The 17296-nt window shown below is 44.5% G+C and overlaps 1 protein-coding gene across 8 annotated transcripts in view; it reads right to left on the bottom strand.

The window, feature by feature from the left end:
* Positions 1-797: 797 nt before the first annotated feature.
* SULF1 (sulfatase 1) overlaps positions 798-17296 on the bottom strand; it is a 168015-nt gene continuing 151516 nt past the window's right edge. For 5 of the 8 annotated variants that reach the window (XM_079796252.1, XM_079796253.1, XM_079796254.1 and 2 more), the window contains 3 exons: positions 15905-16047; positions 15687-15810; positions 798-3068 (listed from right to left, as the gene is read on the bottom strand). In XM_079796252.1, coding sequence (XP_079652378.1) covers positions 2287-3068; positions 15687-15810; positions 15905-16047 — 1049 coding nt within the window. In that variant the 3' untranslated portion in view covers positions 798-2286. Of the gene's footprint in view, positions 3069-12554; positions 12621-13850; positions 13885-15686; positions 15811-15904; positions 16048-17296 lie in introns of all 8 variants that reach the window. The other 3 variants (XM_079796257.1, XM_079796259.1, XM_079796258.1) reach the window with 2 other exon arrangements.

The raw sequence follows: 17296 nt of genomic DNA, 5'->3' as shown, positions 1-17296 counted from the left end.
ACCATTACCTGGGACTCTTGATGAAACGGTGGGGCTGTGGACTGGATTGTGTCTCCTCTAAATTCACACATTGAAGTCCTGATCTCCAATGTGACTGTATCTAAGGTTAAATGAGGTCATAAGGGTGGGCCCTAACCCTACACGACTGGTGCGAGAGAGGATGTGCACGAACAGAGAAAAGGCCATGCGAGGACACAGTGAGAAGGTGGCCCATCTGCAAGCCCAGGAGAGAGGCCTCGGGAGAAACCAGCCCTGCCGCCACGTCTTGCTTCCAGCCTCCAGAACGGTGAGAAAATACGTTTCTGTTGTTTAAGGCGTCCAGTCTGTGGTGTTCTCTCATGGCAGCCCTAACAATGCAGATGGCTTCCTCAGTTATCCGAGGACTGAACTGGCAGCTCCCAAAGTCCTTTGCTTTTCCCCCCTTTTACTACCAGAGATTTCTGATTTCTGGACATGAATTGTTAGCGGCTCTTCCTGAGGGGGAAAGGTCCTCAGGAAATCTGGAGCGGAAGGAAGTGCATGGACTCTTCCATCAGAAAACTGGAGGTTTTGGAGGGTCGTTAGGTCTCCACCAAAGTCCATGGTCCCCAAAGAACCCAAACTGCCTTTGGTGGGGGGTGTCCTCCTGACAGCAATGAGACAAATCTATGCTGTGATCCCCGATCTGAGAATGTTCTGTAACACACGGACTTGCGGTCAATTTTACTGCTACGGCTACTATTCAATTATGTAAATTGAGATCAGGACTCAGGTTTACTATAAGGAAGGGGTGTACCTCAAGAACTTGGTCAAGTTCATGTCTCTGAAACAGGTAAAGTTTAAACGCCTTTTATTTCAAGAAATAATGCTTCTAGACTTTCCTGAAGCCAGAATTGTTCTATAAAAGTATTACAGAATATTACACAAGATTTAAAAAAAACACACGGTATGCTTCTTAATAACTTGAAGCCTTTTTACAAAGCATATCATTCATGACCATAAATATGTTTCCTCTGTCATTCAGCCAGTGGCACACACATCTGATAAAGAGCTAGTGAATTTTAACATATGTACAGAGTCTACAATAAGGACTTAAAGTTATCGAAGATTCAGCTATACCATTGTAAATTATCTTTAAGAAGAGTTTACCTTAAACACATAGGTAAATTATGTTTTCTTTATCTAAAAGGAAAATCACCGTTAAGCTATTACTGGGAAGTTGATTAGGATACTGATAACTTTCAATGAGGTAATCCTTTTGCTGGTATTTAAAAATCTAATAACAAGAATGTTTAAGAACACGTTTTGAACTATGCCTTTAAAAAATCAGAACTTGGTGAAGGTCTTAATCATACAATACATGTGTTTAAATTATGAAACATTCATGAGTGTGTTTTATTGGAAAAATTCCTTATATAAATTCAAAACGAAATATATTTTCTCAACACTTAAGCTTATTGGCCAAGAAAACAAAACCTTATTAGCCAGGCCAAGAAAACAAAACAAAGAGAGGTGGGGAGAGAATCTTCAGTCCTTTTATCCTGTTAAGAAAATAAAAATTTAACTATCTTAAGTATATGATGAACACTTTGAGGCTAGGCCCAGAGAGAGCAAGTGATCTTTGTTTTGCTTATTTATTTTTGCTGCTAACATCATTAGCCATGCCTTTCTGCTAATCAATTTTAGCAAGTCAAGGGAAACCACATGCAATATTTTCTGGCAAAAGCGTATGTTAAACAATATGGGATCCACACTGTGTGTCATCCTTCGGGGGGGGGGGGTCTATTTTAATTTGTCACACTGAGAGCAAGCAGTGAGACTGTGACAAGCCTGTTAAAAAAAAAAGACTAGCCAAACAGACATGGCATTTAGATCTCAAAGTGCAAAATCATTGACCTAAAAGTGATGGCATTGAAAAATTCCAGTGGTTAAAAATGAATCCAAACCACATGATGCAGGCAGTGGAAAGTGTGTTGAAAGTTTCACCGAGGACATCCAGTTTCAGAAATGCAGGAAGGCACAATTCTAGCCATCTTGGTCGGATAGCATTTGTATATGCATATCTCTACAACTTTCCAAAGTTAATACTGTTTTAGTATCCACTAAACCAACAAAACTCCAAATTACCTTTCTCACCTTGACACATAGTGAATTACAGCACCGGTTCCTTGTGCGTCCGCTCGCATGCGCACTGGCGTCTACTGCAGGTAGGTACCTAGGGTAGCTTGGAATGTTGGTTGTTTTGATTGCCTTTATTAGTTTACTGATAAAAAGTTAATACTGTGTTTAGGGTAAGGTAACAATTGTCTAATCAGTCTCCCTTCTGTGACTTTTCTCCACCTCGTTAGACATGCTCTCCATGCCGCTGGCGTTACCAGGCTGCTCCAAGGTGGACACTTGGATCGTCTGAGGAGTGGAATCTGGGTCAGAATGCACAGGAAGATACAGCTGATCTTTGGAAACATCGTCTCCTGGACCACCATCCTGGGGAAGGCCTTTCTGGTGCCTGCTGATGGGCTGCAGCCTGGGGTCAAGCTTGAGCACCAGCTCTGGCATGTCACCACCACTGAGGTCAAGTTCAAGATGACTCATCTCTTCATGCTCCATCCATTGGTCAGTTTTATGATTTTTCCAGTGTTCAGAATTTAAACGACTAACTTCTGGAATGTCGTTATTCCATTCAAGTTTACTCTCCGGACTGAATGTTGGTCGGTTCAAATGCAGGGTTTGAAGGTCGGCTGGCAACGTCAAATGAGAGGCTTCCTCAGCCATAGGGCTTGGGTCTTCATCTGACTCAGCAGAGGCGATCTCTACCGGCACAGAGGGCTCAGCAGACACAGCCAGGAACCCATCACTTCGAGCAGTTGTAGTCTTACTTGTTTTATTTTGCTCGTGGTGACTGTTCAGCAGTGCAAATACTCTATCTACATCCTCCAAGTAATTAGTCCAGTCAACCAGACTAAGTCTGTAGTTCTGTCTGTACTCATAGATGCTTTCCTTTATGCTGAATAAATCCTCCAGGCCTTGCCCGCCGATGTCTGCAGTGGGACTGGGAAGGTTAACCTTCCCATCCATCCCATAACTGGCCTCTGTGAAGAGAGATGAAGATAGATCATTAGTGGAGAAAAGATTTCCTACTTTTAGACAAGCAACTGACATTGTTTTTACAGAGCAAATCGATTTGAAGTATAACACTAAAAAGTATTTCACCCTAGTAATTTATTACGAAGGAGTGGCCTTAAGTTACAAAATTGGGAAGAAGATCAAACAAGTGATAACTGCTCTGTCCAGGCAAAGTTAAGAGGCTCATGTTTTACCCCGGGCTCTACTCAAGCCAACTCTGTAACCACGAAATTGTGTAAGTCTCTGAGTTCTGGTTCCTTCATCTGTCAAACATGGGAATGCTTGTGTGATAAAACCTTTACTTCTTCAGGAGTTGCTGGGTAAATGATGGATTTGAAAGTATTTTAAAGTATTAGGCAGAGCTTAGGAAGATATTTTTATTTAATATCCCCTGGTACTTTGTTTTAAAACAAAATCGAATGCAACTAAACTCTCCAAATCAAATACTTAAATCTATCTCTTCGTGTGTTTTTTTTTGCCCTGAAAATCCTATCACAAATTAATCTCTTAGTGGTTTTTACACTATGCAGAGAATGCACCCACTTTCTCTCTCAGATCTTTCTACATCACTAAGATGACCACAGTCCTGCAGAAAACGCCATCTTTTCTCCAGTTGTGCCCAAGTACTGTTCTAAAGAGGTGGCCTCGATTAATGCAGTAACTAGCAATACAGATCGGCAGGAAAAAGAAGCAAAACTAAACAAAACCCCAAATCTCAGTTTAACGAGAAGACAGAAAATTATATAACCTTCACATCACCTGTAAGTAAAATAATGTTAACACCAAATCTCAGCAGAGCTGGATGACACATTTTGGGTACAAGCCCTAGACAACAGTATGGACGAGAGCAGAAGGAGGTGGGGATAGAGCCAAAAATTGATTTGAAACCATCGCTGGGAAGAATGCCAACCTGAAGTATAAAATATGGTAGCGTCCTGGTACATCACAGAGGTGACCCCAAGGCAGGGACTTAAGTGTGCATGCATCAAGGTGGCTGTGTGAGAGGCATTGCTTTTGGGAGAAAAGGATACAGAGGAAGGGAGATACACCCTTTGGAAGCCAGATCATAAAGGAAAAGGAAACAAAAGAAGGGAAATTTCAGGTCTTGCAAGAAAAGTAGAAAAACAAAAAAGTTGGAGGACATTTGATCTTTCCCACTCCCACCCCCAAATAATAAAAAATAAAAACATGAAAAAGTATACATGGCTACACTGCTGGAAAAAGATCCTCTTAAATTAGGAATTGTAAATACTTCAAACCCATGAAATTAGTAAAAGCAGCCTACATTTACACAAAATTATAACAGAAAATAAGGAATCCATCCTTTTATGAAAATGCCCATCAAGTGAAAAAAAGCTACAACACAACACTGCCAAGTAAATGCAATCAAGCATCCGAGGAGGTGAAAGCCACCTTCCGTCAGAAATCAGTATGAGCCAAGGCTGCTGTGTCCAGACGAGCTCTCCGGCAAGTATCAGGCTCTAGAAAAATAGTTTTAAAAAAATGGAAGCATGCACGGGATACTGTGCATGTCAGCTCTTCTCAAATAGTCTTCTAGCGGATGAGTTTCATTCAACCAAAAAAATCATTGGGGAAACCTCAGCAAAAGGATTGGTGGTGAGCATTTGATATAAGGGGCAGGCAAAAGAAGGTTTAGAGTCGTTTGAATGGAAAATAATACAATAGCCCTAACCAGTTTGGCTCAGTGGCTAGAGCGTCGGCCTGCGGACTCAAGGGTCCCAGGTTTGATTCCAGTCAAGGGCATGTACTTTGGTTGCAGGCACATAACCAGTAGGGAGTGTGCAGGGGGCAGCTGATCGATGTTCCTCTCTATCCCTCTCCCTTCCTCTCTGTAAAAAATCAAATGTATTTTAAAAAAATACAATAAATAATAATATAAGAATAAACTGCAGACAGGTACAGCCTCTGTGGAAAACAGTATGGAATTTCCCCCCAAAATAAAAAAATGGAACTCCCATTTGACCCAGTGATCTCACTTCTAGGAATATATCCTAAGAAATCAGAAACACCAATTAGAAAGGATATATGCATCCCTATGTTCATAGCAGCACAATTTACAATTTGAAAACAGTCTAAGTGCCCATCAGAAGGTGAGTGGATTAAAAAACTGTGGTACATCTATACAAGTGAACACTACACAGCTGTAAGAAAGAAATCTTACCATTTGCAACAGCATGGATGGACCTGCAGAGCATTATGCTAAGCAAAATAAGCCAGTCAGAGAAAGCCAAATATCACATGATCTCACTCATATGTAGAATCTAACGAACAACATAAACAGATGAACAAAAATAGATCTAGAGACAGAAGCACCAAACCGACTGTCAAACCTCAGAGGGAAGGCAGGGCAAGATGGGAAGAGATCAACCAATTAACTTGTATGCATATATGCATAACCCACGGACACAGACAATAAGTTGGTGGGGGCCAGGGGCGGGCTAATGGGGGGAAAAAGGGGACATGTGGCCCTAACTGGTTTGGCTCAGTGGATAGAGCCTGCGGACTGAAGGGTCACAGGTTCGATTCCTGTCAAGGGCATGTACCTTGGTTGCGGGCACATCCCCAGTAGGAGGTGTGCAGGAGGCAGCTGATCGATGTTTCTAACTATCCCTCTCCCTTCCTCTCTGTAAAAAATCAATAAAAATGTATAAAAAAAAATAAAACGAGGGAAGGGGCAGGCATGATAGATGCAACTTACATAAAAAGAAAAAGGGGACATAGGTAATACTTTCAACAATAAAGATTTAAAATAAAACCAAAACTCTGCTTTGAGTACTCACAACTATAAAGCTACTTTTGCCCCATCTGGTATTTATCAGGTCTGGGGGTAAAGCAAAGGTAGGAGTGAGGTAAAAAATATTTTATATGACAAAGTGCAACTAGAAATGAGAAGAAAAATAGAAAAGCGGAAAGAGACTGAGTTAATTCAGAGTATAGTTCAAGTAACAGTTGGGAGTCAAAGAACACTGTTAAAAACTGACCAAAGATAGAAAACTTGGATGCTAGTCAGCAAATCTAGGGTCTAGCTGCTTACTTCATTTCAAGTTTTGGGATTATAAAATAAAAGGTTTATATTAAGTCTGGCTGGTGTGGCTCAGTGGTTGAGCGTCGACCAATGAACCACGAGGTCCCTGGTTCAATTCCCAGTCAGGGCACATGCCCAGGTTGCCGGCTTGATCCCCAGTAAGGGGCATGCAGGGGGCAGCTAATAGTTGTCTCTCATCAATGTTTCTCTCTATTCCTCTCCCTCTCTGTCTGAAATTAATAATAACACAAGGTTTATATAGAAAAAAACTGACCAAAGAGATAATAAAAGATTAAATATGAAATAGGGACTAGGGACAATGAATAGGTATAAGTTCAAAGGCAACCAACAGGACCAAAATACTAACTCTATTAAGTTCCTAAAGGGGAAGAAAGGGCAACCAGCTTTATAAAGAAGAAGCCATCTATAGAAGACACAATGAAAAATACAACATAATAATAGCAGATACTCAATCCAAGACAGGTCAAGTGGACTGAAAATAAATAATACAAATAATCAGAGGTTTTAATGATGAAGGAAAGCCCTATTTACAATGGCAATAAAGAAGGTAAAGTGCTTATGAATCAACAAGAACCGTGCAACACAGGTAAGAAAACACTTCAGAAACCTCCTAAAGACCCAGAAGTACAGGACCAAGTAGAAAGATACCCTTTGTTCTTGAACGAAGACTCGTATCATGACGTTATGAGCATTATCTTAGAGCTTGGATGGGGAGCTTAGCTGGACCCCGATCCTGAGCGGGGTGGCCATGTGGTGTGAAGGAAGACTTACCTACCAGCTGGCATGGCTTGTCTAGCAGAGCTCCTGCTGCATTTCCGTGCCGACTTGTCCCTCCCGGCACACTTCTGTGCAGGGTGCGAAGTGCACACGGCCGCCCGACCCTGACCCACATCCTAACAGCTCGGACCCTGAGTACCCTCATCGCCTTGGGAGGCTGACCTCACTTCCAGCCCCTATGACCCCAGACCTTGACCCAGCTCTTGGTCAAACACCTTAAACAGAAAGGCCCAGCAGAGCCAGCAAGGCAGCTGAAGATAAACGGAGTCCTGAGGTGTGAGCGCGAGGGCACGCCAGGGAAGCTTCACCAGGGCAACGTGGGGCGGGGCAGTGACCGGAGGCTTTCCGGGGTGCAGACAACGCGTTTGTGTGCGGGAATCTGGTTGCCAATGAGTGATGATGGAGACGGTGGTGGTAGTGATGCATAATTTCTCTTTTTGTGTTTCTTATAACATATGGTAGCATGCTCTGAAATGAGAAGGGCACTATTCCCTTTCATACACTCTTCTTCATTTAAGTGTTGTACATCCCATAGTACACCTTACTAATGCCCATCGTTGATAGGGTTTGGTACATGTCCGACTCTGGTCTCAGCTTCTTACTAGCAAGGCTGGGATTTGAGTCCAGTCTGGCTCCAGCGAATGTGCTTTAACCACAGTATGATACAGCCTCTAACACACAGCTATGTCACCATATCCATCTGCCAGGCCTGGGCTGTTGCTATAGTGCAGTGGTCGGCAAACTCATTAGTCAACAGAGCCAAATATCAACAGTACAACGATTGAAATTTCTTTTGAGAGCCAAAAGTTTTTAAACTTAAACTATACAGGTAGGTACATTGTTATTAACTTAATTAGGGTACGTGGTATTTTGTGGAAGAGCCACACTCAAGGGGCCAAAGAGCCACATGTGGCTCGCGAGCCATGGTTTGCCGACCACTGCTATAGGGGAAGATGAATCAAAGAAGCAAAAGCAAGTGGACAGGAGCATGGTTGTCGAGGGGGAAGCATGATGTGGCCTGCTGGCCTGCACAGAGGACCAGGGAGCAGGCCTGCGGCATTAGGCTGCCAGACCTGACCGTCTGCCCCACAACCACGCGCCGTGTGTGGCCCGCCGGAGCCACACCGCGGTGCCAGGAGCTCGGGTTGGACACCAGAGGGCAGCAGCAGCAGCAGCTCTCACAGGCGATGGGAAAAATAAACACCTGGCCCCTGTCCATCTTATACTATTTTGCAACACAGAAATTATTGTTTTCAACTCAAGTCAAAAATTATTTCCTGAGTTTTGGGGACCACTTGCTGAGCTGTGTCCTTACTCTGAGCTTGTCCTAACAACAAAATGACCAGAGTGAGTAAAAGCCTTTCAGCTACCCCTGCCTCACACACATAGACCGCAGCAAAAAAACACATAAATAATGAAGATGAATAGGAAACAGACTTGCTTTTCGAAGACCCTTTAAATAAGTCCAAGGATTCGTTTTTGAAAATCTACACAACTGAAGGTAGTTTGAAAACTCTTATTTAGTCCATCTTGTACAAGAGAAATTTTCTAAAGTACACTTGAATTTTCAAATTTTAAATTCTTCAGGTTTGCTTGTCATTTTTCTCAAAGGCTTTTGTCATGATATTTCATGCTTAACAATGCATCCTAATTAGTTTTCTTAAAGAACCAAGGCTTATGGAACAAATATCTATCCTTCTCAAACTATTCCAAAAATCCAAGAGGAAGGAATACTTCCAACCTCTTTTTATGAGGCCAACATTATCCTAATTCCAAAACCAGATAAAGACACTACAAAGAAAGAGAACTACAGGCCAATATCCCTGATGAACATAGATGCTAAAATCCTCAACGAAATATTAGCAAATCGGACCCAGCAATATATTAAAACGATCATACACTATGACCAAGTGGGATTTGAGGGGTTCAAGGCTGGTACAATATTCACAAGTCAATAAATGTGATACATCACATCAACAAATTGAAAGACAAAATCACATGATCCTAGTGCTGAGGGAAGGTAACCCTGGCGTCTGAGATTTCTGGTCTTTCTCCTTTAAACCTCCGCATCTCAGCCCACAGTCCTTCACCTGTGAAGCCTGAGGGCCGAGGAGACCTTGAAATCCCCAAACCCACCTACCATCAGCGTTAAACAGATGAAAAGGATAATTGTACAAGTCCAGTTTATAAGGCTTGTTCATTTTAGAAATTATAAAATGATTATTTGGGTCAGCAGATAGCTTTCATTTGCAACCCTTATTCAGCCAGAGGGGAGAGTCTTGTCTCAGTCAGTCCTGAGTCTCTTCCCATTTCCTGGGATGGGATTAGAGAGGTGAACTGGGACAATAATGACCAAGTCTATCACCACATGATGCTTTTTCAAGGAATATTACAAATGTTGGGGTTTTTTTCTTTGAAATGGAGTTACTTTTTCCTTTCTACTGCTGTTACATTTATTTCAGTTTTTTAAAAAGTATATTGAAATAAATTTTTGAATTTCAAAAAAAAAAATCACATGATCATATCAATAGACACAAAAAAAGCATTAGACAAAATCCAACACCTTTTTTTGATAAAAACTCAGCAAAGTGGGCATAGAAAAATTAGACCTCAACAGGATAAAGGCCATACACAACAAACCTATAGCCAACATCATACTCAATGGGCAAAAACTAAAATCATTTCCCTAAGAACAGGAACAAGACAGGGAGGTCCGCTTTCACCAATCTTATTCAACATGGTACTGAAAGTCCTAGCCACATCAGACAAGAAGAAAACATAAAAGGCATCCAAATTGGAAAGGAGGAAGCAAAACTCTCATTATTTGCAGATACATGATATTGTATATAGAAAACCCTAAAGACTCCACCAAAACAAAAAAAACAACCACAAAAAAAAACTATTAAATTTAATAAATGAAATTGGCAATGTAGCAGGATATAAAATTAACACCCAGAAATCCATGGCATTTTTATACACCAATAATGAATTCTTAGAAAGAGAAACTAGACAAACAATCTCATTTACTAGTACAACAACAACAAAAAATTAAGATACTTAAGGAATAAACTTAATGAAGGAGGTAAAAGATTTGTACTCAGAAAACTACAGGATGATGAAAAAGAGGAAGATATAAACAAGTGGAAGAATAAACTGTATTCATGGATTGGTAGAATTAACAATTAAGATTTCCATATTACCCAAAGCAATCTATAGATTCAATTCAATCCCTATTAAATTACCAGCAGTATATTTCACAGATCTAGAACAAATACTCCAAAAATTATATGGAACCAAAAAAGACCCTGAATAGCCACAGCAATCTTGAGAAAGAACAACAAAGTTGGAGGGATCACAATAACAGATACCAAGTTATACTAACAACCTGGTACTGGCACAAGAACAGGCATATAGATCAATAGAACAGAACAGAGAACCCAGAAATTGACCCAAGCCATTATGCTCAATTAATAGTTGACAAAGGAGGCAAGAGCATACAATGTAGTCAAGACAGTCTCTTCAATAAATGGTGCTGGGAAAATTGGACAGATACATGCAAAAAATGAAACTAGACCACCAGCTTACACCACACACAAGCATAAATTAAATGGATAAAAGACTTAAATGTAAGTCGTGAAACCATAAAAATCCTAGAAGAAACCATAGGCAGGAAAATCTATCTCTCATAGCAATATGTTTGCAGATAATCTAGAGCAAAAAGTACTAAGGAGAAAATAAATAAACAGGACTACATAAAAATAAAAACCTCTGCATAGCAAAAGAAACCATTTAAAAAAATGAAAAGGAAGCCAACTGTCAGGGAGAACATATTTGGCAATGATACATCTGATAAAGGGTTACATCCAAAATATATAAGGAACTCATACAACTAAACAAAAGGAAGACAAACAATCCATTAAAAAAATAGGCAAATGATTCCCCAAAGGGTACTTCTCACCAAGAGACATATGAAAACATGCTCAAAGTCACTGGTCATCAGAGAGATGCAAATTCAAATGACAATGAGGTTATCACCTCACATTTGTCAGAATGGCTACCATCAATGAATCAACAAACGACAAGTGCTGGCAAGGATGTGGAGAAAAGGGAACTGCTGGTGGGAATGCAGACTGGTGCAGCCATTATAGAAAGCAGTTTGGAGTTTCCTCAAAAAATTAAATATGGAACTGCCATTTGACCCAGTGATCCCACCTCTAGGAACATATCCTAAGAAATCAGAAACACCAATCAGAAAGAATGTTTGCACCCCTACATTCATAGCGGCACAATTTACAATAGCTAAGATCTGGAAACAGCCCAAGTGCCCATCAGTAGGTGAGTGGATAAAAAAGCTGTGGTACATTTACACCATGGAATATTATGCAGCAGTAAAAAAGAAGGATCTCTTACCTTTTGAGACAGCATGGAGGGACCTGGAGAGTATTGTGCTAAGCGATATAAGCCAGTCAGAGAAAGACAAGGATCACATGATCTCACTCATAGGTGGAATCAAATGAACAAAATAAACTGATGAACAAAATAGATCCAGAGACATAGAAGCATGGAGCAGACTGGAATCTCAGAGGGAAGGTGGGGGTGAGTGGGTGGTGTGGAAGAGATCAACCAAAGACCTTGTATGCACATGTGCATAACACATAGACACAGACAATAGGGTGGTGAAGGCCTCGGGTGGGGGTGGGCTGGGCTAAAAGGGTTCAATGGGGCGGGGGGAGGGGACATATGTAATACAACAATAAAGAGTAAAAAAAAAAAGAGCCAAGATTTCTGAACCCCTAAGCAGTGCTGTGGCTGGAGGGCGGCGTGCTGGTAAACCCATCTGGAGACGGCAGTTTCCCGGCAGCTCCACACACACACGGTGGCTGCTTCTGCATTTGCGCCCTTTCAATCCCCACGGGATACAGCGAGCGGGGGAAGCCACATCCAACTCGGCATTTGGGTGTCCAGTGAGTGCCCAGGCGTGACGGGCGAATGCTCTCAGTAACCCTGTTCCATGATTTCCTGCCTGCAACATGGTAGCCATGGAAAGGTGGCTTGCCTCACCAGTTACGGAATGGTGGCTTATGAAAACGCCAGTCATTCTGAGTTAGACAGTATCCTTAGATCTGGCCTTTGGTAAAGAATTGAGGAGAAAAACAAGCAACAGGTATTCACCCTGCACACAAGACCAGAGGGGGGCTCCATTGACTAAGGCTTTCAAAGCTGTGCCCGTCAACCTCAGAAATGATGGAGTTGGCCTCGTTTAGAGGTGGCGGCCGGGATGAGGGGAGGGAGAGCCCCAGGTGCTCGCATGTACCGCCAGCTGGAGAGCAGGTAAGCACTTGTCATCTCCAAGGTGTCCAGGGAAGACGCGATGGAGAAGAACGCTGACTCAGCTCTGACCAGACTGTGTCCTTAATAACCTGTCATATCCTTTACCTCTCCCGTGAGAGACACAAAAGGCCACACCGAAAATCCCTCAGCTGTCAAATCTGAGTGCATAACAAAACAACCACAAAGACAATATCCAGCGTCAGGGCCATTTAACAGGTCACACTTCGGAGGTGTCGTTACGCGTCCCCGGAAGCAGTGCAGGCGTAGGGGGTATTACCTCGTCAGCCCATATCCCGGGTGAGACCAGCTTAAGAGGGGGTTCTTCTGCTCGGTCCTACGTGGGCTACGGGTGATGCGGGTCGGGGTGGGGGCAGACCGAGGACAGGAGAGACGACAGAGAGGGGAGAAAAAGAAGAGAGACAGAAATGTTACCGAGTAGCCTCAGAAGCCCAGCTTTCCTGGTTTCCTTTGCTTACATCTTCCCACCACTGTTCCTCCTGTTTCGCTTCTGGTCCCCCTTGAGCAGCCCTCTAAGAGGGGGGACCGGATGGTGGGGGTGGGTGGACAGGGAGGCCTGAAGCACCGGCGTTCTTCAGTTTCTGAGACGATGGCAGTATGGACGGCACCAGTGAAGTCCACGGGCCTTTGATGGAAGTTCTTCTCCCCAGAGGAGTCATTAACTGGGGTGCTGACACATCGGTGCCTCACTTGCCCCGAAACAGAGGTGGTAAGGACAGACCGTCTTGCCCCACCCGGCCTATTTCTGACAAACCCGCCTGAGGTCTGTGCTTGGAGTGGAAAACGGGCAAGGGCTGACGATGCCGGTGACCAAGGGACAGGGCCACCAGGCAGCTGGGTCCCTGGTCTGGAGCACGAGAAGGTAAGAGGGATGGGTGGGGTCGGAGGGGGACAGGACCACTGGGCCGAGGCCTCTTTAGGAAGTGGGTGTGTCGGGCAGCATTGTCTGCGAGCTATGTTCACACCTCCCTGCATGTCTTACTCCTGGGTCCCTGTCCCCAACCCCAGCACCTGCTCTTCAACCACCAACCCCCCGCAGAGCCTTGTGAGTCACACCCCTGCTGCTTTTCACCAGCAACGCTCATCAAGAACTGCTAACAAGGAACCTCTTCCAGTTCCGCGTTAGAATGCGCCTCAAATCCCCATCACGCTTTCTGTGCTCTTGACGTTCTAGTTCATAAAGGTCTCTAACCAGTTTCCCTGAAGCCTCTCCAGCAAATCCATGTGTCAGCACCACAGGGAACATCCTTCTCCCACCCTCTCCCCAGGCCCCCGCTTCACGTCATCCCACGCTGACAAGCATCATTCCACAAGCACACGGGCACCGGAGAGCGTGAACGCTCCGAGACGTCGCGTGGTGACAGTGAGCTGATGTCAAAACGAAAGGACAGATCTGGAACCAATGGCACCAGGTGGTGGCCAGTGCTGTTAGGAAAAGCATGCACCCCAGCTATGCTCTGTGCAATGAGGTGAGAAACGGAAATTAGTTGAAATGGCTGGATCATGCAGTTATTGGGAAAGAAGCTGCCGGGGGAGAATAAAAAAGGGTGAATACCTGTGTAGGTCATAGCTTCCTCCATCTTTATTCCCTGATAGAGGAAAATACAAGAGTAATTTATGTTAGTGTGAGGCCTCGTAAAACCGTTCACTACATAGATTTCCCATGCACAACACCTACGTCCTAGAGAGAAACAAAATGTGTTAAATACAGACAGTGCCGAGGCCCAACAGAGCTTTTCTATTGGGTTCAAAACGAGGATCAAAGGCTATAAAGAAAGAGGTTTAAGGTAAATCACATAAGAGCTCTCACATGAAGAACGGGTGGGGTGGAGAGAGGAGGAGAGGCCTTGTAAAAACAGTAAGAAAGTGCTTCCAGAAGTCTGCGCAAGTCTCGGGAAAAGTTACATTGGGGTTATTTTTAGACAAAACACTTGGCAAAAAGGGCCAATAATCACCTCCCCGAGGAACCGTCTAGAAAGTGGAGAGGACGACGTGAGGTCTGAGGGCAATAACTGCGCCCACCTGGCGCGTCACTCCGCCAGGAGTCCGCGTGGTCGGGTTTCACTAAGTGGAGTTGTTCTGTCATCACCAATAAGCGGGCTGTGCTCTTTGGGGGAGAAATGTCTGGGTGTAAGATTTCCAGTGCCTCTAAGAATCGCTTTCGTTTCCAGGCCTTTGTGGGCTTTTTTTTTGGGTAAGATTTGAAGAAAAGGTTAACAGATAAGCAGGGGATCTGGAAAGATTTGAGTGGAGTGGGGTCAGTGACCAAAAGACCTCGTTTGCGAGTCGGGACTGGACTCTTCGGGCTGCCAGTCCTTTCCCCGAGGTGCAGGCGGAGAGGTGCTGATGGACAGCGGACACGGGCCCCTCTTGTGGGATTGATGATTTCTTACGGGGCTCTCACGGCTCGAAAGCCTTCAGGACCAACGATGGTGGAAAGGACAGGTGGAGATGTTGGCCCTTTTAGGATCCCCCTCTACCTTCCACTGCTCAAGTCAATGACTCAGGGAGCTGCTGGGGACCCACGGAGACACGGGCTGTGAAGGACACAGAAAACCCAGCCTCACAACAGAGGTTCCTGCAAATGGCTCCCTGCAGCCCGTGTCCAGCTCTCCATCCACCCTTTTGGGGTTGGTATGCTGTGCCGTCACCAGGGCCTCGGCCAGCTTCCGGTCCTCCTCCTTCCTTCTGCGGACAGCTGGTATTTACATTTCTAGGAGAATCCTGAGAAAATAAGTCTTCTCCTTCACGGCGGGACGGACAGTGCATCCCCACGGGCCAAAGGAGAAATAAATTCAGCACTGCAGACCAGGGAGGGGACGTCTGCTCGACCCCACGCAGGCCCTCTTATCCTTTTAGGTCCCAAGACAATGAATGGCTCCAACAGCTCTAATTTCAGATGGAAAATCCCAGCGAGAGAAATCAATGCACAATGTCAGGGGCGTGGGTCCAACTGGGGGAGCTCCAAATTGTGATAAGCAAAAACAGGGCACCGTGTGCTTCCATCCAAATTCTCTCTCTCGAAAAAAAAAAAGAAAGATCTCCTGGTTTACCTAGCATATATCTTATGACTGTTGACAGCAAAAACAAATCACTCCCCCATGCTTTCATCCCATCCTCCAGGGCATGCTTCTATCCGGAACCGAGGTTTACTAACGGAAGTCCTGTGGGAGGGACTGGGGCACAACGCTCACCAAACCTCCTGGTGCGCTCCATTTTTCATTCAGGCACCCAGAGCTAAATTTAGAGAAGAAACTGTGTTTGGAACTGTCTGGGTGGATTTCCCTGCACGTGTATGTTCCTATGCATATAAACATTTCAAAGGCAGGAAACTTGAAAACACAAAGAATTTTCCAGGTAACACAGAAAAAAACAAATTGTGTTTCCTTACCCACGTCAAGGCCCTTCGGTCTCGGGTTGCACTGCTTGTACCCTTGGCAGCTTCTGAGTTCCATGAGCTGGACGTGCAGCTGATTCAAAATGCCCCGCTCCACCGTGTGCACCGCGTTTGTGAGCTGTGGACGGAGACGCCGGGGCGACCCAGTTAGGCTCCTGTTCTGCTTATTCTATTTGCAGTCACCTCCACGGGATGAAAACACACGGACTTACCTGATAAGGATCTGTATTCATATCAAAGTACTCCAAAAAGCCAGTGGCGAACTCGCAGAAAAGAAAATTATGCGTCTCATTAACTGTGCGCAAACACCAGTAGGTGTTGTTGTTAGAACTCGTGCAAGCACAGAAGGAGCCCACTGTGGGTGAAAAAGAAAACAGAATGAAAGAACGAAAAAAACGGAGGCAGGCTAGCCATGCCAATGCTGCCTCATCATTACGCTTTAAGATTCACATTTTCTTTCTTAAAAGTCCTCTGTGGGTAGATAGCAATAATAACTCTTACCCGCCCCCCGCCCCCCCAACTTTCTGTACAGATTTTCTGTGAGATGTGAGTTGATTTGACCTTGGACCTGGTGCTTTGCTTCTTAGTTTACGTGTTTATTCAGCTAATATTTATTGAGCATCCCCTTTGTGCTGGGGTCCAGCATCTCACAGGCATGGCCTGGTCTCTTATCTTGAGAAACATACAGTCTAGTCGGGGACACAACTGTTAAGCCAAAAGCAGAAAATCTTAGGAAAAAACCCCCACACAAACCGTGTAATCACAAATGGGCTCAGTTCTATGGAGAAAACAAATGGGCTGACTGTATAGAAAAGGGGCTTACGTCACCCGAGGCACAGGGGAGGTCTCCGTGAGAAATGACGTCACAGGGGAACTGTGAGGGTGAGTAGGTCTGTGACAGGCACAGGGCTTTGGGTAAGTGCTGGGTCGAAGCCTTTAGGGACCAGTGTGTGCAAAGAACCTGAGGAGGGAGGGAGCTTCAGCTGCTTGAGGAGAAAAGCCGAGGGGCTGATGTAGGTGAGCACGGGAGGAGATGGATCAGAGTAAAGCAGGAATGTGGACACAGGGCTGTTACAGGGTAAGGGTTTTGCTCTTTATCCTAAGAAAAACCGGATATCCCTAAGCGATGACTCTAAATCCTCTGAGCAGAACAGACTGGCAATAGCAAGAGAAGAGTCTGGGGGACACACGGGTTTTGCAGAGGTTGAGGTAAGAAATGGTGGGATGGTCACAGCTCAGGTGGGTGCAGCTGGTAGAGGTCTGAGTCACCCCTGTGGGAGTTACGAGCAAACTGCAACTTCACATTTCTCAATACTTCACCTTTGAAGGGGCTCGCCAGCCCTGACACAACAAATCTGTCCCTTCCTCAGGACCTCGCTCCTGCTATTCCCCCTGCCTGGGGTGTTGCCCCCTCCCACCCAGGACCCCCCTTCACACCGACTGCTTCTTTGAATCCTTTAGGTTTCAGCTTAAACGTCACCTCTTCAGAAAGGCCCATCAGCCCCACCCTCTCGAAACGGCCCCTTTTAATAACTTCGCTAACCCTCTCCTTATAGCATCACCACACTTTGTAATTACTTCACTTTCTTTTTATGGTACCTCAC

This window comes from Cnephaeus nilssonii (genome assembly GCF_951640355.1).
Source record: "Cnephaeus nilssonii genome assembly, chromosome: 18".
NCBI lineage: Eukaryota > Metazoa > Chordata > Mammalia > Chiroptera > Vespertilionidae > Cnephaeus > Cnephaeus nilssonii.
This window is presented reverse-complemented; position numbering and strand designations above follow the sequence as displayed.